At 45.6% G+C, this 21,509-nt stretch overlaps 2 protein-coding genes, 2 non-coding genes and 1 pseudogene across 4 annotated transcripts in view; 2 read left to right on the forward strand and 3 right to left on the reverse strand.

Annotated features, from left to right (window-relative positions):
* The window catches only part of LOC128586864 (U6 spliceosomal RNA), a 107-nt gene extending 84 nt beyond the window's left edge, over positions 1-23 (forward strand). The window contains exon 1 of the small nuclear RNA XR_008380323.1: positions 1-23. This exon is cut by the window's left edge and continues 84 nt beyond it. This is a non-coding gene — a small nuclear RNA (U6 spliceosomal RNA).
* Positions 24-3,214: 3,191 nt separating this feature from the next.
* CFAP141 (cilia and flagella associated protein 141) lies at positions 3,215-11,162 on the reverse strand. The gene is made up of 4 exons (XM_053592509.1): positions 10,786-11,162; positions 10,062-10,102; positions 4,159-4,288; positions 3,215-3,587 (listed from the first exon to the last, which is right to left on the reverse strand). The coding sequence occupies exons 1-4, from the start codon at positions 10,816-10,818 to the stop codon at positions 3,486-3,488; spliced, it is 306 nt and encodes a 101-aa protein (XP_053448484.1). The 5' UTR covers positions 10,819-11,162; the 3' UTR covers positions 3,215-3,485.
* LOC128586904 (U6 spliceosomal RNA) lies at positions 7,148-7,254 on the reverse strand. The gene has a single exon (XR_008380362.1). It is a non-coding gene; the product is annotated as a U6 spliceosomal RNA (small nuclear RNA).
* LOC128586562 (complement component 1 Q subcomponent-binding protein, mitochondrial-like) lies at positions 8,423-9,266 on the forward strand (annotated as a pseudogene).
* Positions 11,163-11,231: 69 nt separating the features above from the next.
* On the reverse strand, positions 11,232-21,382 carry C5H1orf43 (chromosome 5 C1orf43 homolog). The gene is made up of 7 exons (XM_053592504.1): positions 21,097-21,382; positions 20,629-20,730; positions 15,191-15,308; positions 14,940-14,993; positions 14,141-14,307; positions 13,996-14,054; positions 11,232-12,243 (listed from the first exon to the last, which is right to left on the reverse strand). Exons 1-7 carry the CDS (start codon positions 21,160-21,162, stop codon positions 12,048-12,050), a joined length of 762 nt encoding a protein of 253 aa, XP_053448479.1. The 5' UTR covers positions 21,163-21,382; the 3' UTR covers positions 11,232-12,047.
* Positions 21,383-21,509: the final 127 nt, after the last annotated feature.

Raw genomic sequence — 21,509 nt, forward strand, 5'->3', positions numbered from 1 at the left:
TTCGTGAAGCGTTCCATATTTTTATAAAAATAAAAAAAAAAAAAAGAAAGAATGAAGAGGGTCTAATGGGAGCAATGGGGTGATGTGATGAGAGCAGACAGAATAGACTGGGTCAGAGGAGACAGGCTCTGTAGGGGGCTGACCTGCCAATATTGGAGCCAGCCTGGCATTGACAAGCCCCGGGGTAAGAGGCCAAGGTCAGGGATCAGGCAAAGGGGAAAAGGCATTCTACATGAACAGAGGGCAGAGGAGTAGAGAAATAGCAGAGCTCACATGTTTTTTTCAAGCTATTAAAAAAAAAAAAAAAAGAAAGAAAAACAGTCAAAAGAGAAAAACAAAAAGGGAGATAGAAGGGGTTAGTGAAGGAGCATTGTGGGAGGTAGGGGAGGCCAGGTAACAAAGGGGAAATAACAATGAAAAAAACTATCATAGGAGCAAGAACATATCATTATGGGTTACCATTTATTGGACATTTAGTGTGACTCTTTTAAGTGCTCTCTTTTTTGAGACAGAGTTCCAAGCTGTCACCCTGGGTAGAATGCTCTGGCATCATAGCTCACAGCAACCTCCAACTCTTGGGCTCAAGCAATCCTCTTGCCTCAGTTTTCCTATTTATAGTAGAGATGTGAGATCTCACTTTTGCTCAGGCTGGTCTTGAACTTGTGAGCTTAAGCAATCCACCCATCTCGGCCTCCCAGAATGCTAGGAGTAAAGTGTGAGCCACCGAGTGCCATTAAGTGCTTTCTTTAATCCCCACAGCAACCCAATGAGCATCCTTTCTATTTTTTACATACTGTATAAGAGGTACTGTAATGCAGAAAAGTAAAATAACCTGCACAAGGCCACATAACCAGTAAGTAACAGAGCCAGCATTGAAGCCCAGCTCCGTCCTGTGTTAAAGCCTATTGTCCTAATGCCTGGCCAGCCTGCCCAAATAGAAGCAGAAGGCAGCCTGAGAGAGAGAGAGGCAGGAAGACGAAAAGAGTGAAGGCTAGATGGACCTCCAAGAAATAGAGGGCAGGGGGTAGACAGAAGGAATGGGAGACCCAGTCTCAGGCTTGTGGGTCAAATCCAGGCCACATGTGTGTGGTTTTGCCTCCTTTAAAAATCATATCATACCTGTCCTTATTTGTTCAACAGCTGCCCCTCTTTCCAGCCTGTGACCTGTTCATCATTTGGTGTGAGCACATGAGTAGTTACTGATTAAAGATAAGAGGGTTTGCCTTGGTGCCCGTAGCACAGTGGTTACAGTGCAGCCACATACACTGAGGCTGGCAGGTTTGAACCTGACCTGGGCCAGCTAAACAACAAGGACAACTGTAATTAAAAATTGCTGGGTATTGTGGCAGGTGCCTGTAGCTACTTGGGAGACTGAGGCAAGAGAATCGCTTAAGCCCAAGAGTTTGAGGTTGCTGTGGAGACATAGACTCTGCCTCAAAAAAAAAAAAAGATAAGAGGATTTGAGAAGTAGAAGATATGGAAACTGGGGTGGGGGTGGTAGTGGACAGACATGTAGGACAGAGAGAGGGATGGGCATGGGATGGAGAATGACATTTGATCTGGATAGGGGACAGGCCAAGCGGCTGGCAATCAATCTGTCAAGGACCTAAGTCACAGGGAAATCTTCTGAGGGGGAAAATGGAGGATACCTACTGTGTGCTGGCACTGGACTTGTGTATCTCTACATAATCTTATTTATCAAAATGATCCTGTGAAATCGGTTTTCTTGTCCTCATTTTCAGAAGAGATTGAAGCTGAGATAAATTAAATTCCTTACACATGATGATGTAGGAATTAAAGATGTAAAAGCTCTGTATTTATTTATTTTATTCTTTGTTTTTTTTTTTTGTAGAGACAGAGTCTCACTGTACCACCCTCGGGTAGAGTGCCGTGGCATCACACGGCTCACAGCAACCTCTTAACTCTTGGGCTTACGCGATTCTCTTGCCTCAGCCTCCCGAGCAGCTGGGACTACAGGCGCCCGCCACAACGCCCGGCTTATTTTTTGGTTGCAGTTTGGCCAGGGCTGGGTTTGAACCCGCCACCCTTGGCATATGGGGCTGGCGCCCTACTCACTGAGCCACAGGCGCCGCCCTTTATTTTATTCTTTTTGCAGTTTTTAGTCAGGGCCAGGTTTGAACCCACCACCTCTGGTATATGGCGCCGGTACCCTACTCCTTGAGCCACAGGCACCACCCATGAAAGCTCTTTAATTTGAAGCTGCACCTGACTCCAAAGCCCACTCTTTTCTTCACTACGCTGTCCCTCAGTGCTCTTGGTCTGCAGAGTGTGTAGTGTAGAGAAGGGAGAGATGTAATAGCTAGGAGATGAACAATGAGGAGGGGCTCATCAGGCGTCTGAAGGATAAAGAGACTTGTGAGGAAGGAGGGTGTAAGTTTTGCAGTGGAGACACAATGAGACTCAGTACACGAGCTGAGGGTGGGAAAAGGTCATGTGGACAGAATGAGTGACCAGGGAGGATGCCCATGGCAAGACAAGAGCACAGGGCAAAGTAATGTATAAAGGTGCTCACATCAGGATGTGACGGTGCATTCCCACAGCTGTCACTCGCTCTGAAATGGGATCTTTCTGCCTTGGAGTGTCATTGTGGGTACAGCAGACCTTCCTAAGTAGAGTTTTTTATGGCCTAAGGATACACATGGTCAATCAGTACTTTTCAGTATTTTCCAGAATTTTGAATGTCTTTTGATTGGACGTGTTCTTTATTTCCTTACACCTGCCACATTACCTGCCTGATTCCTGGAGGGATTTGAGAGTGGAACTCTCTGGAAGGTGAGAATTCAGGCCCTTGGGAAAGAGACTTGCCCAAAGTTTCACAATAACTGGCTAACTCAAAACCCAAAATGTAGACATCCTGACACTGAAGTGCCACAGTGCCTGGAGATGAACAGCTCCAGTCAGAGCAGTTTGTCCAAGTCTACAGAGATCAGTGAAAGTGAGATCTGGGAGGCAGTGAGCAACACCCAGGAAGTAGCTGAGAAGTAAGAACTTTTGAAACAAATCAAGAGCTAGAGCTGAGTGAATAAGCCCAGTGTGAACTTTTTTTTGGTGCAGTTTTGGCCAGGGCCGGGATCAAATCCGCCACCCCCAGTATATGGGGCCGGCCCCCTACTCCTTGAGCCACAGGTGCCGCCCGTAGGTGTAAACTTTTAAGAGTTAGCTTTATTTGTTAAATGGAGGTGGGGTTCTCAAGTCTCCCATCCCTTCCCTCCCTCTTACTTCAACCCTGCAGATCCCGCTCTGACCACAAGGTGTCCCTCTTGTTTTTAACGGTTGTTTGATAGATGTTTCTCAAAGAGCAGCAGGGGATTGACAGTAGAGTGAAGAGGTGAGAGTGGGAGCGTTTCCTTAAGTTCTAGGCAGGTCGCTGGGTCCAGGAATGTTTGGGATGAAGTTCAAGGTGGTAGAGGCTCAAGAAGGCTATTTTAGTGTGATGTGAATGGAAGAACAGCGTTTCAGAGGCATCACAGTCTCTCCACATAAAACGCTTTGCCCATCTGATTTAGTTCCTGCTGGTACTGCTGGTGCTCCTTTTCCAACAGCTGGTGCATGGCAGCTTGACGGACCTGGTGGGAGGGCAGAATAAAGTGTGGTGTTTGCCCTGTCTTTACCACCTTTTCTCCTCTCTCCCTGGTTGCTTTTGTATCATGCCTGTTCTCTTGGACCTGGATTTAACTGTGACATAAAGTTAGGCAGAAGCAGAGAGACTGAACAATGGAGAATCCTATGCAATTTTTTTCTCCATGGGTGAAGCTGCACGTTCAGCAAATATTTGCTGAGAACTAATCATGAACCAGGAACTCTACTAGGTACTGGGGGCACAAAGGTTGGCTTTACGACAGCAATTGGGCACCCTAGGGATAGAGAGCTACTGAGAGGCAGGTGCTGAGCATCCAGAGGGAGTTTTGAATCTCAAGTATCATGAAAGGAGTGGGGACTAGAAAAGTCTTTGGGACTTTAAAATGTGCCACCAGCAAGATGGATGTAAAGAATCATTTAATGAAAAAGAATTTTGATGTTTGAAGTTAGAGTTGTGAAAATCCCAGAGGCAAATAAGATGAGTAAGTAATGACAGTGACCAGAGGCTTGGAATTCCCAAGTGGGCAAAGGCACAGGACAGTAATGAACAGAACTCACCATCAGTAGCTGCTTGTTGGCCTGTGTTGACTCCTCTGCCATGGTCTCCTGCATCCTTAGTGTGGCATATGGGTTTCTCCTCTGGCTCAATGTCATTTGCCACAGACAGTGAGTATGTGAATTTTGCCACCTGCCTCAGGTATATAGAGGTGAGGATTGAATGGGTTAGAGGGAGGAGTGAAAACAAAAACCCCATGAGTGAGGCTGCTTCTTCACCCAGAACCTCTGTACCAATGTCAAAGTTCTTATAAGGGTAATTTAGAACCTACTATTTATGTTATTCCATTTAATCATTACAATAATCATGTGATGGAGACATGATTTTTTACATAATACAGTTAGGGAAATTTGTCAGTTGCCTAAGGTCACTTAGTGGCACACCTGGTTCTCAAATCTTTTTATTTATTTATTTTTATTTTTATTTTTTTTGTAGAGACAGAGTCTCACTTTATGGCCCTCAGTAGAGTGCCGTGGCCTCACACAGCTCACAGCAACCTCCAACTCCTGGGCTTAAGCGATTCTCTTGCCTCAGCCTCCCGAGTAGCTGGGACTACAGGTGCCCGCCACAACGCCCGGCTATTTTTTGGTTGCAGTTTGGCCGGGGCTGGGTTTGAACCCGCCACCCTCGGCATATGGGGCCGGCGCCCTACTGACTGAGCCACAGGTGCCGCCCAAATCTTTTTATTTTTTAATTAATTAATTAATTAATTTATTTTTTGTAGAGACAGAGTCTCACTTTACCGCCCTCGGTAGAGTGCCATGACGTCACAGGACTCACAGCAACCTCCAGCTCTTGGGCTTCTGCGATTCTCCTGCCTCAGCCTCCTGAGCAGCTGGGACTACAGGCGCCCGCCACAATGCCCGGCTATTTTTTGGTTGCAGTTCAGCAGGGGCTGGGTTTGAACCTGCCACCCTTGGTATATGGGGCCAGTGCCCTACTCACTGAGCCACAGGCGTCACCCTTTTTTTTTTTTTATTTTAATTAAATCTAATCTAATCTAAATCTAATCTCAAATCTAATCTAAGAATAATGTTCCTTCCATTATGCCAATGATTTTCAATGCTGGCTGGACACTGGAATCTTAGTTTTTAATTTTTATTTTATTATTATCATTATTATTATTATTTTTAGAGACTGAGTCTCACTTTATCACGCTCAGTAGAGTGCCATGGCATCACACAGCTCACAGCAACCTCCAACTCCTGGGCTTAGGTGATTCTCTTGCCTCAGTCTCCTGAGTAGCTGGGTCTACAGGCGCCTGCTACAATGCCCGGCTATTTTTTTGTTGCAGTTTGGTTGGGGCAGGGTTTGAACCCACAGTATATGGGGCTGGCGCCCCACCCACTGAGCCACAGGTGCCACCCTATTTTTTTATTCTTGAGACAGAGTCTCACTTTGTTGCCCTCAGTACTTTGTCACCTGTGGTAGAGTGCCGTGGCATTATAGCTCACAGAAACCTCAAACTCTTGGCCTCAAGTGATTCTCTTGCCTCAGCTTTCCAAATAGCTGGGACTACAAGCGCCTGCCACCACACCCAGCTATTTTTAGAGACAGGGTCTTTCTCTGGCTCAGGCTGGTCTTGAACCTGTGAGCTCAGTCTCCCAGAATGCTGGGATTATAGGAATGAGCCACCATGCCTGGCTATTTTTAGAGATGGGGGTCTCATTATGGCTCAGTCTGACCCTGCCTACTTGACCATTTTTAGAGATAGGGTCTCACTCTGAGCTCAAACTCCTGAGCTCAAGCAATCCATCTGCCTCAGCCTCCTAGGGTGCTAGGATTACAGGTGTGAGCCACCTTGCCCAGCCTTATTTTTTTCCACATGATTAAGAAAATTTAACCTGGCTCGGCACCTGTGGCTCAAGCGGCTAAGACGCCAGACACATACACCTGAGCTGGCGGGTTCGAATCCAGCCTGGGCCACCAAATGACAATGATAGCTGCAACCAAAAAATAGCTGGGCGTTGTGGCGGGCGCTTGTAGTCCCAGCTACTTGGGAGGTGGAGGCAGGAGAATCGCTTAAGCCTAGGAGCTGGAGGTTGCCGTGAGCTGTGATGCCACAGCACTCTACCCAGGGCGATAGCTTGAGGTTCTGTTTCAAAAAAAGAAAGAAAGAAAGAAAATTTAACCCACAGAGAAATATGTTAAATGAAAAGTAAAAGCTTTACTCTGCCCCAGTCCTTCTTAACAAAGTTAGCTGTTTCTTGTGCATCGTTCCAGAAAAAATTTCTATCATTTACCAGTAAGTATATCTACTTTTTCTTTTTTTTTTGTAGAGACAGAGTCTCACTTTACTGCCCTCGGTAGAGTGCCGTGGCGTCACACGGCTCACAGCAACCTCCAGCTCTTGGGCTTATGTGATTCTCTTGCCTTAGCCTCCTGAGCAGCTGGGACTACAGGTGCCCGCCACAACGCCCAGCTATTTTTTTTTTGTTGTTGTTGCAGTTCGGCAGGGGCTGGGTTTGAACCCACCACTCTCGGTATATGGGGCCGGCGCCCTACTCACTGAGCCACAGGTGCTGCCCTATCTACTTTTTCTTAAACATGTGATCATACATTTACATAAGAAGCATTACTTAACAATTTGGACTTTCCATGTTAGCACAGAGAGATTTTCTTCATTTGGCTTAAGAGGCTGCATGGTATTTTTGAATCATTTAACCAGCTAGGTTTTCTAGATTTTTTACTTTTTTTTTTGAGACAGTCTCACCCTGTTGCCCAGGCCAGAGTGCTCTGGCCTCAGCCTAGCTCAGAGCAACCTCAAACTCTTGGGTTCAAGAGATCCTCCAGCCTCAGCTTCCTGAGTAGCTGAGACCACAGGCAACCACCATGACACCTGGCTATTTTTGGAGAGACGGGGTCTCACTCCTGCTCAGGCTAGTCTCGAACTTGTGAGCTCAAGGGTTCCTCTTGCCTCAGCCTCCCCCAGTGCTACTATTACAGGTGTCAGCCACCTTGCCCAGCCACGACGGCATTTTTATTTTTATTTTTTATTTTTTTCGCTTCACAAATTTGTGTGTCATCCTTGCGCAGGGGCCATGCTAATCTTCTCTGTATTGTTCCAATTTTAGTATATATGCTGCCGAAGCGAGCACAATGACGGCATTTTTATAAAAGTAAAAAAGCTAAAGCTGGGCACGGTGGCTGATGCCTGTAGTCCTAGCACTTGGGGAGGCTGTGGTGGGAGGATCCCTTGAGCTCACAAGTTCGAGACTAGCCTGAGCAAGAGTGAGATACCATCTCTCCTAAAAATAGAAAAATTAGCTGGGTGTCATGGTGGTTGCCTGTAGTCCCAGTTACTTGGGAGGCTGAGGCTGGAGGATCTCTTGAACCCAAGAGTTTGAAGTTGCTGTGAGGAAAGCTGAGGTAGAGTTCAAAGGATGCCTTTGTAAAAATGACTGCACTGCCAGCCACATACACCTGAGCTGGCGGGTTTGAATCCAGCCCGGGCCCACCAAACAACGACAGCTGCAACCAAAAAATAGCTGGGTGTTGTGGGCAGGTGCCTGTAGTCCTAGCTACTTGGAAGGTGGAGGCAGGAGAATAGCTTAAGCCCAGGAGTTGGAGGTTGTTGTGAGCTGTGATGCCATGGCTCTCTACCCAGGGCAATAGCTTGAGGGTCTGTCTCAAAAAAAAAAAAAAAAAAAAGACTGCATTAACCTAGACTACTAAAATTATATGCTTGTTTCCTCACACCCTTGCTAGCTTTGAGTACGAAAACCTGTGAAATCTTAAATAGGCTTCTCTTATGCATCGTAGACCATTTTTTTTTTTTTTATTTTTTGTAGAGACAGTCTCACTTTATCACCCTCAGCAGAGTGCCATGGCATCACACAGCTCACAGCAACCTCCAACTCCTGCGCTTAGGTGATTCTCTTGCCTCAGCCTCCCGAGTAGCTGGGACTACAGGCCAAAACGCCTGGCTATTTTTTTGTTGCAATTTGGCCAGGGCTGGGTTTGAACCTGCCACCCTTGGTATATAGGGCCGGCGCCCTACCCACTGAGCAACGGATGCCGCCCCATCCTAGACCATTTTAATTGGAATCTCCTATGGTAAGACTTGGGCATCAACATGTTTTAAAAAGCTCACTGGTGAAACACATATGCATCCTAACTTTTTAAGGCTTCTCATTCATTCATTCAGCAAATACTGCAATATGTACAGGATTAGTACCAAGCCAGGCAACAAATACTTGAATTCTTAAAAAACAGCAAAAACAGTCCTTCGCATTTGCACGTGTTGAGACAGCAGCCTCTGGCACGATGCTGCCTCTGCTCTGCTGTGTGCCCGATATCCTGGGCCCTACCGCTGCCGGCCTCCGCGCCGCCGCGCCCGCCCCGCCGCTCCGGCAGCTACTGCAGCTGGCGCCCCGGCCGTGCGCCCGGCCCTTCGGATTGCTCTGAGTGCGCGCGGGGTCGGAGCAGCTGCCCGGCCTCCTGTGGCCTCCCGGGCTCTGCGCCTGTGGCTGCGGCTGCGGCGCGCTGCACACCGAGGGGAACAAAGCTTTTGTTGAATTTCTGAGTGATGAAATTAAGGAGGAAAAGAAAATCCAGAAGCATAAGTCTCTCCCCAAGATGTCTGGAGGTTGGGAGTTGGAAGTGAATGGGACAGAAGCAAAATTAATGCCGAAAGTTGCTGGGGAAAAGATCACTGTCACTTTCAACATTAACAACAGCATCCCACCAACATAATGATGGTGAAGAGGAGCCCTCACAAGGGCAGAAGGTTGAGGAACAGGAGCCTGAACTGATGTCAACTCCTAATTTTGTGGTTGAAGTTATGAAGAATGATGGCAAGGCGGCCCTTGTGCTGGACTGCCACTATCCAGAGGATGAGGTGGGACAAGGGGAGGCTGAAAGTGACATTTTCTCTATCAGGGAAGTTAGCTTTCAGTCCACCAGTGATTCTGAATGGAAGGACCCTAATTACACACTCAACACAGATTCCCTGGACTGGGCCTTGTATGACCATCTAATGGATTTCCTTGTGGACCAAGGGGTGGACAACACTTTTGCAGATGAGTTGGCAGAACTCAGCACAGCCCTGGAACATCAGGAGTACATTACTTTTCTTGAAGACCTCAGAAGTTTTGTCAAGAACCAGTAGAGCACACAGAGACACTGAAAGCCTTACTTTTATGCCAGGCTTTGGCCAGTGAACGAATCCCATTCTACAGCCAGACACATGTGCTTTGAAATGGTTATCATCCCACTATCATGGATATAAAAACAGCAAATGTAAATTATTTCTTTTGCACTCACTATTCATTTGGCTTTTTTCTGTACAAATCTAGATTTTTGTATAACATAATGATAGACAATAAAATTGGTTTATCTCCTCCAAAAACAAACAAAAAACAGCAAAATCTTGCTCTAATTTTCCTTTAGCTAATGGGAAAGGGGAGGCAATAAATCATACAGTTTACACAGCCCAACCTAGTGGGTACTTAGAGGTTCACCTCTCCTTGCTTGAAGTACAAGACTGCTTTTGTTTTTTTTGTTTGCGACAGTCTTACTTATAGCCCTCAGTAGAGTGCAGTGAAGTCACAGTTCACAGCAACCTCAAACTCTTGGGCTCAAGCGATTCTCTTGACTCAGCTTCCTGAGTAGCTGGGACTACAGGCACCCACCATAGTGTCTGGTTATTAGAGATACAATCTCACTCTGGCTCAGGCTGGTCTCCAACCTCTGAGCTCAGGTGATCTGCCCATCTTGGCCACCCGGAGTGTGAGGATTCCATGTGGGAGCCACAACACCTGGCACAATACCGCTCTTTAATCCCTACCACATTTTCCTTCTTGGTGAGCCCCTAATAATACAAAGCAGAGTTGGGAAGTGGCTCTGGGAGGACAAGGGAATAGAAAGGTCAAGCTCAAGGTGAGAGGCTAGAAGCAGAGATTACCTGTCGACCATCCTCTTAAGTCTTGTGGCCCTTTGAAAATTCTGCAAAAAAAGGGAGTTCTGTTGATCTGCCTTCATCTGCAGTACCTCACCCATCTCCTAATTCTAGGGAGAGACAGAGTCCTCTTTTCAGAGAGGAAGCTATCATTTTTCCAGGGTAGGTAGAGAGAAGAAAGTTCTACTTCAAGAATGGGTCAAAAAGTGGTGCCTGTAGCTCAGTCGGCAAGGCCGCTGGCCACATGCACCTAGGGTGCGGGGTTCAAACCCGGCCCAGGTCTGCTAAGCAACAATGGCAACTCCAACCAAAAAATAGCCCAGCGCTGTGGCAGGTGCCTATAGTCCTAGCTACTCGGGAGGCTGAGGCAAGAGAATCGCTTAAGCCCAAGAGTTGGAGGTTGCTGTGACCTGTGATGCCATAGCACTCTACCCAGGGTGACAGCTTGAGACTGTTGCAAGAAAAAAAAAATTAAAGAAAACATGCAGGAGTTGGGATGGAATATGTTTTTGAATACCTACTATGTGCCAGTTTCCCACTCCTGTTACTACCGTATATTCTTGTTACATCAAAAGTCTTTCCTAGGGTGCCAGTCCCATATGCCGGAGGTGGTGGGTTCAAACCCAGCCCCGGCCAAAAAAAAAAAAAAAAGTCTTTCCCAGTAAATTGATCTGGAAACCTCATCAAGGGACAATCCTCCACCCAACCCTGCCTTCCAGCTCCACATTACCTCTTCTACTTTTGTCATCTTTTCCACAGACATGTCTATAGACTTGCTTGATATAGTCTCAGGAGACTGGGCAGGCTCTCCCTTCTGTTTAGTTCAGTCACCAAGGTTTTAGTAGTTATAGCAACATTTACATTTCCCACAATGACTCGGGGCTGGGGGGTTGATTGGTCACCTGGCCTGTTGCCCTGGAGACCCAGAGAATCCTGGTTTTGTAGCCTTCTGTAATTCTCAGAGCAAAAGTCATAGTTAAAAAAAAAAGTCATAGTCCCTATTTTGGAATTTCTTCTGGTGGGGTCCCAAGAATATCTGCATGGTCCTAGGTCCAGGGTATGCACACAGCTCCATTAACTCTCTGGAGGCAAATCTTCATGTCCTATCTTGTTAGAAATGTGCAGGTCATCTACCTGCTTGATTAAAAGATAATTGTAAAAGAATCAATCATATGCTTTATTTTTTAATAGTTCATTTTATTAAATAATTTTTAAGTCAGACCATTGCATTGGTTTGGGGAAACAATTCCTTCCCACTGTCTCAAAGCCTGGCACCAGGTGCCTGAACATTCCCTTTTATGTATAACACAGTATGGGAATGAAAGTGGAATGACAGACCCTTGCATGTTAGGGAAGCTGTGTTAATGTTTCAACACATCTTGGTTTAAGAGGAACACCAGGGTTAAGTTGTTCCCATATACCACCCCCTTCCTCACCACATTTCCCTGCCAGTTTCTTCTGCCTTTTTTACCAATCAAACCTGAGATACCCTAACTCCCAGTTTCCATTTAACCATGGATGAAGGGGTAGACAGAGAAAGCACCCTACTCCAACTTTCACCTATTGGTATGTGAACTATGGCTAAAACCTAGTGAGAATTTATTTATTTATTTTTTAGCAGTTTTGGCAGGGGTTGGGTTTGAACCTACCACCTCCAGCATATGGGGCCAGCGCCGTACTCCTCTGAGCTACAGGAGCTGCCCCCCTAGTGAGGATTCTTAAGGAGGCTTAGACAGAAACATGGAGAGTAACATCTGAATTCAAATCCAGAAAAAAAATGCTATGAAGTCTTAGCCAGTGATACAAAAATGCCTGTATGGAATTGGGAATGACTGTCTAGCCAAAAGGTCTAAGAACTCTGGACACAATGGGAGCCTCAGCTGATATAGGTTGGGTCTGCTGAGCCAGATGTCCTGAGGGCTTCCAGCAAGTAGCCTGTCTGGCACACTGCAGCTGTCTGTTTCAGTCTGTAGTGAGAGTCCTTCAGTTCCATCACAAAGTACTTTCCAAGGTGTTATAGTTATCTTTAAAGCTCTTCAATTCGAGGAAGTGTTTGGCACGTTTACTCTTCTGACTGGAGGGGAGGTATGTCACCTGGATGGTTGTTGGCGAGACTTCAGGGGATTGAGTTAGGTCTTTGGCTGCTGATTGGTGTTGTCGCTGAGAGCTCCCAATTCGTGCTTTGACCCTGAAGAATAGAGGGGAGGTCATAGAGAGAATGAGGAGTAATGAAATAAAATAATTCAGGGCTTATCCTATCCCATAAACACAATGGTAGCCACAACGGTCCTCTCTTATTTATTTTTTATTTTTTTTTTTGAGACAGAGCCTCAAGCTATCGCCTTGGGTAGAGTGCCGTGACATTACAGCTCATAGCAACCTCCAACTCCTGGGCTCAAGTGAGTCTCCTGCCTCTGCCTCCCATGTAGCTGGGACTATAGGTGCCTGCCACAACGTCTGGGTATTTTTTGATTGCAGCCATCACTGTTGTTTGGCGGGCCCGGGCTGGATTCGAACCTGCCAGCTCAGGTGTATGTGGCTGGCGCCTTAGCCGCTTGAGCCACAGGCGCTGAGCCCTTTGTCCTCGCTTATAAACTAGTTACTGAAATCCCATCTGGTACCTTAGAAATAACAGAGAGGGAGGCACTGTGGCTCAGTGGGTAGGGCGCTGGCCCCATATACTGAGGGTGATGGGTTCAAACCCAGCCCCGGGTGTTGTGGCGGTTGCCTGTAATCCCAGCTACTCAGGAGGCTGAGGCAAGAGAACTGCCTAAGTTCAAGAGCTGGAGGTTGCTGTGAGCTGTAATGGGCAATAAAGTCAGACTCTGCCTCTACAAAAAAGAAAAAAAAGAAATAAGAGAGAGACCAATTTCTCACTTAGACCTTGAACTCTGGCTTAAACTTTTCTTTATCTCACTAAGCTTAAAGAAAACTTTTAACTTTGCCTGATTCACCCGATGTGTACATGCAGTTAATAGAGTCAAAAAATGAGAAGGACGGTTCAGTGCCTGCAGCTCAGCGGAGCTGGCAGGTTCGAACCCAGCTTGGGCCTGCCAAACAACAATGATAATTCGAACAAAAAAATAGCCAGGTGTTGTGGCGGGTGCCTGTAGTCCCAGCTACTTGGGAGGCTGAGGCAAGAGACTCACGTAAGCCCAAGAGTTGGAGGTTGCTGTGAGCTATGATGGTACAGCACTCTACCGAGGGCAACAGAATTTTTTTTACTGTCTCAAAAAAACAAACAAACAGAAACTTGCATAATAGTACCTGCTTTCTAATGTGAGCAAGAGACAGCTGTAATAGGCTAGAACAGGGATTTTCAACCAGTGTGCCTTGGCACACATAAAAGAATCCTAGGTATGCCATGAAAATTTTTAAAGATTATTAAATAAATTACTTTCAAAAAAAGTTCAAAGCACAGGGTGGTGCCCGTGGCTGAAGGAGTAGGACAACAGCCCCATATACGGGGGATGGCATATTCAAGCCGGGCCCCAGCCAAAGCAGCAAAAAAAAAAAAAAAAAAAAAAAAAAAAAAAAAAAAAAGTTTAAAGCACAGTACATATATCCTTTTTTTTTTTTTTTTTTTAAAAGATCAACGTAATTTAAATGTGCCATGGACATTTAACTACAGGTTTAAGCATGCTGTGAGATGAGTGTGGGATTACAGGTGTGAGCCATAGCGCCTGGCCAAATCAAACAACTCTTTTTTTTTTTTTTTTTTGTGATTTTTTTGGCCGGGGCTGGGTTTGAAACCACCACCTCCGGCATATGGAACCGGCGCCCTACTCCTTGAGCCACAGGCGCTGCCCAAATCAAACAACTCTTATGGTGTCATGGCTTTTGCTCACTTTGCTTTATGGAGGTCTCTCTATTGGCGGACAGCCCAGCACCACTGTACTCTCTAACCAGCCACCTTTGACATGTTCCCCTCCAAACTCACACAGTGGCCAGCTCATTCAGGGCTTCCTGATAGCGCAGGTATTCATTCTGACCAAAGACCTTAGGAAAGAGAAAGGAAACGTTAAGATCTCTCAGTCTGGAGCATCCTTTAGCTCTATGAAGTAAAAACTGCCCACCCAGCTTACCCCTGTCCCATAACGGGCTGTTTCATAGCCATCTAGCAGGGTATCAATGAGGGCTTTGCGCACACCCTTGAAGGGAGTACTAGTGTTTCGTAGATCTAGCAAGTAGGAGCGGAAATTCTTGCACATTAAGGAACGAGGATGCCGGCCATCAGCATGAAAAGGGATCTCTGAGGAGAGAATACATGGTAGTACAATTATAACCTTTCTCCCATTGTTTAGTCTTCCTAGTTAATTTCCCAAATTTAGAAATGTATCTAATGAAATGAGTGGGTTGAGTTGGAGGGATTTCTGATAGAATTAAGATGAAAGGCATAGGGCTGTGCCTGAGCGATCATTTGGTGATGGCACAAAATGGTCGTGTCATCATATTTTTAACCACCCTACTTAACCAATTCTGGCTTTAAGATATAAACAGTGTTTTAGTAAAGATAGTGCATGTGATGACAAGTCGTCATAGGATGGAAAAAATTCAAGAACCATTTATCTAGTGCTTAGTGAAAAAGATGTCACCCGTCATTTGTGGAAAATAAGCAAATGACCACCATCAAAATGCATCGAACTAAAGGCTTCAAAAGAAGAACCTTAAAAAACAAAACACCCAGACTCTTTGGAGAAGAAATAACTTGCTTACATGATTTTTTTGGCAAAGTGACAATCCAGTACTCTCAAAACTTTAGGAAATTCCTACCAGCCAAGGATGTGCAGAAAGGACAAATCCTAACATGTAAAGTGGGTCATCACTCTGTTCCCCTGGTGGGCTTTCAGCATCCAAGAGTGGACCCTGTCAGGCAGTCCTTACCTGAGGCACGAATGGCATCCAGAGCTTTCATCCTGTACAGATAGTTGTAGCAATCTGTTGAGAAAAAGACTGGTATCAGGCATAACCCTAAAATAATCCCCAAACTCTAATAAGCTACTAAATTAACTGCCTCCCTGCATCTGGCATATATCCAGTAACAGGAATAACTGAGGCTTTGCCAGAAGATGCAATAGGAATTCCAAACTTGTGAAATTTCTCACTGAAGCGTCCTCTAAGACCTTGCCACATACTCTGATTTCCCTGGGTCTCCAGTTGCAGCAGCCTAGCATCATCATTTCCAAGGAGTTGGGGTTCATACTTGATATCCTGAACCCTGGATAGTCGAATATCAATCTCCTCTTTCAAGTCCTGTTCACAGAGAGAAAACAATACACAATCACTTACCCTGCACTCTGCTTCCTACCACTCTGGAAAATGGGACACAGTAAGCAAACAAAACAACAGAAGCACCAGAAAATGTCCTTGTAGATAATAAAATTGCCAGATAATACACAAGATTTCAGAAAAGAATGGGACTGGGTTCTCTAATAACCTGTACAACTCTCAGCTAGATCTTTTAACTTGCCAGAATTCCTTGAAGCTCTATAGCATATTATTTGACTTTAAAATGGACTTAGCAGAAGCTTGGTTAAGTGTTAGAAAGAACTTCATGAGTTGGAAAAAAATGGACACCAACTGAAGTCATAATCTACTCTAAAATTCTGTAAGGAGGCCTGTATTTAGTCTTTAATAGTTTGGAGACTTTACCACTGTAAGACTTCCAAAGGCTAGTTAAAAAAATTAAAGCATATTTAACTTTTAAAATAGGTAACTCAGATCCATGGTATAAAGTTTAAAAAGGTACTCACTTATCCAGAAGCAACCACTAATATCAGTTTCATGGCCAGCCCACAGAAATAAATTTTTTGTTGTAACTTTTTAGAAACTTCCACTGTGAAATATATCACACACAGAAGATGGACAATATGTATGTACATTCAAAACAATTATAAAAATCATTAAGATGAAAGTTGAGTTCAATATGTAGTTTATGAAATGATATATTCCAATACCTTTAAAGTCCTGTGTGCCCAATCTCCACTGAACCCTAACCCTCCATTTAAATGCTTAACTTGCCAACAGTCCCTTTACTCTTTACTGTTTTATCGCATCACCCTAAATAAGAGTTAGCTTTTCCTGATTTTGAACTTTATACAAATGGAAAAATACCACATTAAGTTTGCAATCTGTTTCTTAAATGGATAGCTTTGACAGTATGAGTTTTGACAAATATACCCCTTCAATCACCATCTCAATCAAAATAAATATTTCCATCACCCCAAAATGCTCCCCTCATATGCCTTGTGTGTGATCTTATCTCGGGCGTAGGCGACATGATGTGCTCTATTCTATAGTTCTAGAATTTCATACAAATGGAATGGAATCATATGGTACATATTCTTTTGTGAACGGCTTTCTGGCTTTTTTCACTCAGGATGTTTTTGAGATTCATTCATGTTTGTGATTTACTTTATTCATTCAAAAAAATTTTTTTTAAGAGATAGAGTCTCATTTTAATACCCTTGGTAGAGTGCCGTGGCATCATAGCTCACCGCAACCTCCAGCTCTTGAGCTTAGGCAATTCTCTTGCCTCAGCCTTCCCAAGTAGCTGGGACTATAGGCGCCCACCACAACGCCCAGCTATTTTTTGTTGTAGTTTGGCTGGGGCCAGGTTTGAACCTCCCACCCTTGGAATATGGGGCCGGCGCCCTACTCACTGAGCCACAGGCTCCATCCCATTGAAAAATATTTTGAAGATTCATTTGTTTTCATATATTTATTTTTTTGAGACAGAGCCTCAAGCTGTTGCCCTGGGTAGAGTGCCGTGGCATCACAGCTCACGGCAACCTCCAACTCCTAGGCTTAAGCGATTCTTTTGCCTCAGTCTCCAAGGTAGCTGGGACTACAGGCACCCGCCACAATGCCCGGCTATTTTTTGGTTGTGTTGTCATTGCTGTTTGGCAGGTCCTGGCCGGATTCAAACCCGCCAGCTCTGGTGTATGTGGCTCGTGCCTTAGCTGCTTGAACTACAGGCACCACCCATTTTTCATATATTTATCTCTTTTATTTTCATTCCTTAGAGTATTCTATATAGCCATTTAAAAGTGGACAATGAATTAAAAAATTTTTTTTCATAGAAGGCCAGGCACAGTGGCTCCCAAATGTAAACCTAACAGTATTGAAGGCAGAGGCAAGTGGACTGCTTGAGCTCAGGAATTTAACACCAGCCTGAGCAAGAGACCCCATCTTTATTAAAAATGGAAAACCAGCCAGGTGTAGTGGCATATGCCTTTAGTCCCTGCTATTTGGGAGGCTGAGGCAAGTGAATTGTTCAAACCTAAAAGTTTGAGGTTGCTGTGAGATATGATGCCATGACACAGTACTTAGGGCGACTCTGTCTCAAAACAAAAAAAAAAAATTTGTAGAGATGGGGGTGTGTGTCTTATTACATTGCTTGGGCTGGCCTCAAGTAATCCTCCCACCTGTTTCTTTCCCACCGTACTGATATTATAGGTGTGAGCTGCTTCACCCAGCTGAAATTACTCTTAAATATTAATGATGCTACGAATATTCCCGAACATGTCTCTTGACATACATGAACAAAAAGTAATTTCTCTGTGGTAAGAAGCAAACTGCAAGATCATAGATTAGGTACACGTACATTCTTACTAGACAATGCCCAGTTACACTCCATAGCAGTTTTACTAACCCACCAGCAATAGGTGAAAATTTAGATAAATTTTTAAAAGGAATCTTGATCTTATAGCTCAGGGGGCCCTTAAACAGCCCAAGTTTTGACTGGTTCACGATGTGCTAAAAACGAACCCTATGTCCCCCTCATGATAAGTGCATGGAACAAGCACTGCTTAAGTTTCAGGCCATGAGATTCTCCTTGAACCTTTCCATGTAAGGAAAGGTTAGTAACAGTAGTTAATGAAAGAACACTGCTCTAGTATATTAGTTCTAGCTTTCTAACCCCCCACCCTGGGGGACAGAATCTCACTCTTACCTTGACTAGGGTGCCACTGCAGTGGGCAGGTAAACAAAGTCTCAAGAGCTCACAGCAACCCCAAACTCTTGGGCTCAAGCAATCCTCTTCCTTCAGCTTCCGGAATAGGTGGGACTATAGGCGCCCACTTCCATCCCTGACGACCTTTTTTTTTTTGCAGAGACAGAGTCTTATTTTATCGCCCTCGGTTGAGTGCTGTGGTGTCATACAGCTCACAGCAACCTCCAAATCCTGGGCTTAGGCGATTCTCTTGCCTCAGCCTCAGAGTAGCTGGACTATAGGCGTCCACCACAATGCCTGGCTATTTTTTTTTTTGTTACAGTTTGGCTGGGGCAGGGTTTGAACCTACCACCCTCAGTATATGGGGCTGGCACCCTACCCACTGAGCCACAGGTGCTGCCCTATTTTTTTTTTTTTTTTTTGTAGAGACAGGGTCTTGCTCTTGCTCAGGCTGGTCTAAACTGAACTCAAGCAATTTATCTGCTTTGGACTCCCAGAGTACTAGGACTGCACATACAAGACACCAAGAGGCCTGTTATAAGCACACAGATAAATATAAAAGAAAAACTGTGGTAAATGCAATGAAAAAAATCAGGGTACCATGAGAAAACAGAGACCAGGGACCATCTTTTTTTTTTTTTTTTTTTGTAGAGACAGAGTCTCACTTTATGGCCCTTGGTAGAGTGCCATGGCATCACACAGCTCACAGCAACCTTCAACTCATTGGCTTAAGTGATTCTCTTGCCTCAGCCTCCCAAGTAGCTGGGACTACAGGCCCCCGCCACAACGCCCAGCTATTTTTTTTTTGGTTGCAGTTCAGCCGGGGCCGGGTTTGAACCCGTCACCCTCGGTATATGGGGCCGGCGCCTTACCGACTAAGCCACAGGCACTGCCCGACCAGGGACCCATCTTTAAAATAGGTAATAAGCATGACTTTTTTGAGAAAGTAACATTCTGCTAAGATCTAAAGAATGGACGAGCTATTTGATGGGAGACCATTCTAGGTCCCAGTAACAAATGTGGGAAATTCAACCAGGGAAGCTAGATCCCAGGAGTCAGGGGAAAGCCATATAAGTAGTACAAGGAGGCTAGTAATAGCAGTATGTATCTTTTACTAAAAAGTGAAAGACTAAAGCAGCAGAATGGTGTTTACCATGCCTACTAAATGGAAATGTCAAATAGGCAGATGGATGTAGAAGAATGGAACTTGGGAACAAGATCTGAGGTAGAAATCAATTTCATGTGTAGACACTTAAAGCTAAGGAAAGGGAAAGGTACAGTGGCTTACATCTGTAGTCCCAGCTACTTGGAGGGCTGAAGCTGGAGGATTGCAGGAGTTTGGGGCTGCAGTTAGCTATAATCATGAAAAGCAATCATCTAAAGAGAAAGTATAGACAAAGGTAAGTTGCTTCCTTTTCATGGGCTTGGATACAACAAACAGTGGTATCAGATAATTTAAAGACTCTTTTATTTTTTTGAGACAGAGCCTCAAGCTGTCGCCCTGGGTAGAGTGCAGTGGCATCACAGCTCACAGCAACCTCCAACTCCTGGGCTTAAGTGATTCTCTTACCTCAGCCTCCCAAGCAGCTGGGACTACAGGCACCCGCCACAACGCCCAGCTATTTTTTGGTTGCAGCCATCGTTGTTTGGCGGGGCCGGGTTGGATTTGAACCCGTCAATTCAGGTGGATGTGGCTGGCACCTTTGCGGCTTGAGCCACAGGTGCCGAGTCTAAGAGCCTAATTTAAAGACTCTTACAGGGCAGTGCCTGTGGCTCAGTGGGTAGGGCACTGGTCCCATATACTGATGGTGGCAGGTTCGAACCCGGCCCCAGCCAAAATGCAACAAAAAATAGCTGAGTGTTGTGGCGGATGCCTGTAGTCCCAGCTACTCAGGAGGCTGAGGCAAGAGAATTGCCTAAGCCCAGGAGTTGGGAGGTTGCTGGGAGCTGTGTGCACTCTCACACAGTGATGAGACTGTCCAAAAAAAAAAGACCCTTACAAATCTAAAGTTCTGCAAAGGCAACCCTTTATTGCTCTGGGGATAACTGTATCCGGACCCTATTTTTGGGGGGCGGGGGAACAGAGTTTTAGTTGTCACCCTCAGTAGACTGCGTGGGGTCACAGCTCACAGCAACTTCAAACTCTTGGACTCAAGCAATGCCCGGCTATTTTTAGAGATAAGGTCTTCCTCTTGCACAGGCTGGTCTCCAACTCATGAGCTCATCCACCCACCTAGGCCTCCCAGAGTGCTATTAGGGCGCCCAGCCCCTCCAACCCTATTCTAAAACAAAATCAAAATAACCAAAATAAACCTGGGTAATGTACGATGGCTTGGGAAGTATACTAGGGCAGATAGTTGGGAAATTCAATCCAAGCTCTTCACTCTACAGATCCAAAAATTGAGGTTCCTTGGTAAGCTGCACTTAGTGCCACTGCAGTGGGCAGGTAAACAAAGTCCCAGGGCTGGCGGTTATTGCTCAACTCATTAAGTAAAAGGGTAACTGGGCAAAGAAACACGGAAATGAAAGTCACTTGTAAAGACAGAAAAAAATCTCATTCTTCTTCCTAAAATGATAAGAGACAAGAAACTAGGTTTATTTCATACCCTAACGACCTACCTTGGGGGCATTGTGTCCCACAGGGACATGAGGTCCCCTTCTAGATTTCATTGCAAAGCGCATGATTTGCCTCTTCACAAAAATAAATAGCAGTACAAACACCTGTCCAAAAGATATAAAGAACCTTTAATTAAAAGTTAAAAAAAAAAAGCATACCTTCATTCCAATCCCCAGATTGAAGCTCTCAGGGATGCTTTAGGGGTAAAACTTGGGGCAAAGCAAGGTGGTCAAGACCCGTGCGGGTCAGGGAAGCAGCAGCAGGGAGGTCTGGGGTCTGTGCCCAAGGATTCAGGGGGAGGGCTCTCGCCGGGGCAGGGTGGAAGAGTTAAGTTCACAGCTACGCCTGACGTAGGAGTCAAAACCCAGAATATAATGAATAGGAGGAGAATGAAGTCATGGAACAGCTCAAGAGGAGCATCTCTACTGGGTCAGATGCGACAGCAGGAACAGGGTGGGGGGTCTCCTCACCAGGCTCCCGTAGGCCATCACCAGCACGACATTCACCCCGGACAGCCAGTTACTGCCGGACGCCATGACCTCTCTACCTCGCGCAGAACGCTCAGATTTACCCCGCTGCCCTGTCTCCTCAGCCCGGGCTCCCAAACGGCGTCTGGGTTTCCTGAGGCTCCCAGGCCATTTCCTTAGAGGGTAAGCCTAAGACAGATCCAGCCTAAAAACATGGCGCATGGAGCTAATAAAGGAGCACTACGCCTTCCAGATTCCCGTCCCCACGTGACCTAAGGGGGAGCGCAGAGAAGCGGAACTACACCAGGAAGAGGAAGAGGCGGCCGCAGCGCGTCACGTGGTGGAGGCGGGGCCGCCGTGGAGGAGGCGGGTGGATTGCCGGAGCCGGAAAAAGGTGTCTCGTGGCGAGGCGGCAC

Source organism: Nycticebus coucang, chromosome 5 (assembly GCF_027406575.1).
Source record: "Nycticebus coucang isolate mNycCou1 chromosome 5, mNycCou1.pri, whole genome shotgun sequence".
In the NCBI taxonomy this organism is placed as follows: Eukaryota; Metazoa; Chordata; class Mammalia; order Primates; family Lorisidae; genus Nycticebus; species Nycticebus coucang.

What these genes read in the sequence shown, in the direction of transcription:
- CFAP141 (XM_053592509.1), bottom strand. Translation starts at nt 10,818, where the DNA reads ATGTCTGTGGAAAAGATGACAAAAGTAGAAGAG. An exon ending in AGATGACAAAAGTAGAAGAG is followed by an intron (nt 10,103 to 10,785) that starts GTAATGTGGAGC and finishes CTTTTTTTGCAG; the next exon opens with AATTTTCAAAGGGCCACAAG. An exon ending in CTTAAGAGGATGGTCGACAG is followed by an intron (nt 4,289 to 10,061) that starts GTAATCTCTGCT and finishes TACCTGAGGCAG; the next exon opens with GTGGCAAAATTCACATACTC.
- C5H1orf43 (XM_053592504.1), bottom strand. Translation starts at nt 21,162, where the DNA reads ATGGCGTCCGGCAGTAACTGGCTGTCCGGGGTGAATGTCGTGCTGGTG. An exon ending in GGAGACCCAGGGAAATCAGA is followed by an intron (nt 14,994 to 15,190) that starts GTATGTGGCAAG and finishes TTTTCTCAACAG; the next exon opens with ATTGCTACAACTATCTGTAC. An exon ending in CAGCCCGTTATGGGACAGGG is followed by an intron (nt 14,055 to 14,140) that starts GTAAGCTGGGTG and finishes CTCTTTCCTAAG; the next exon opens with GTCTTTGGTCAGAATGAATA.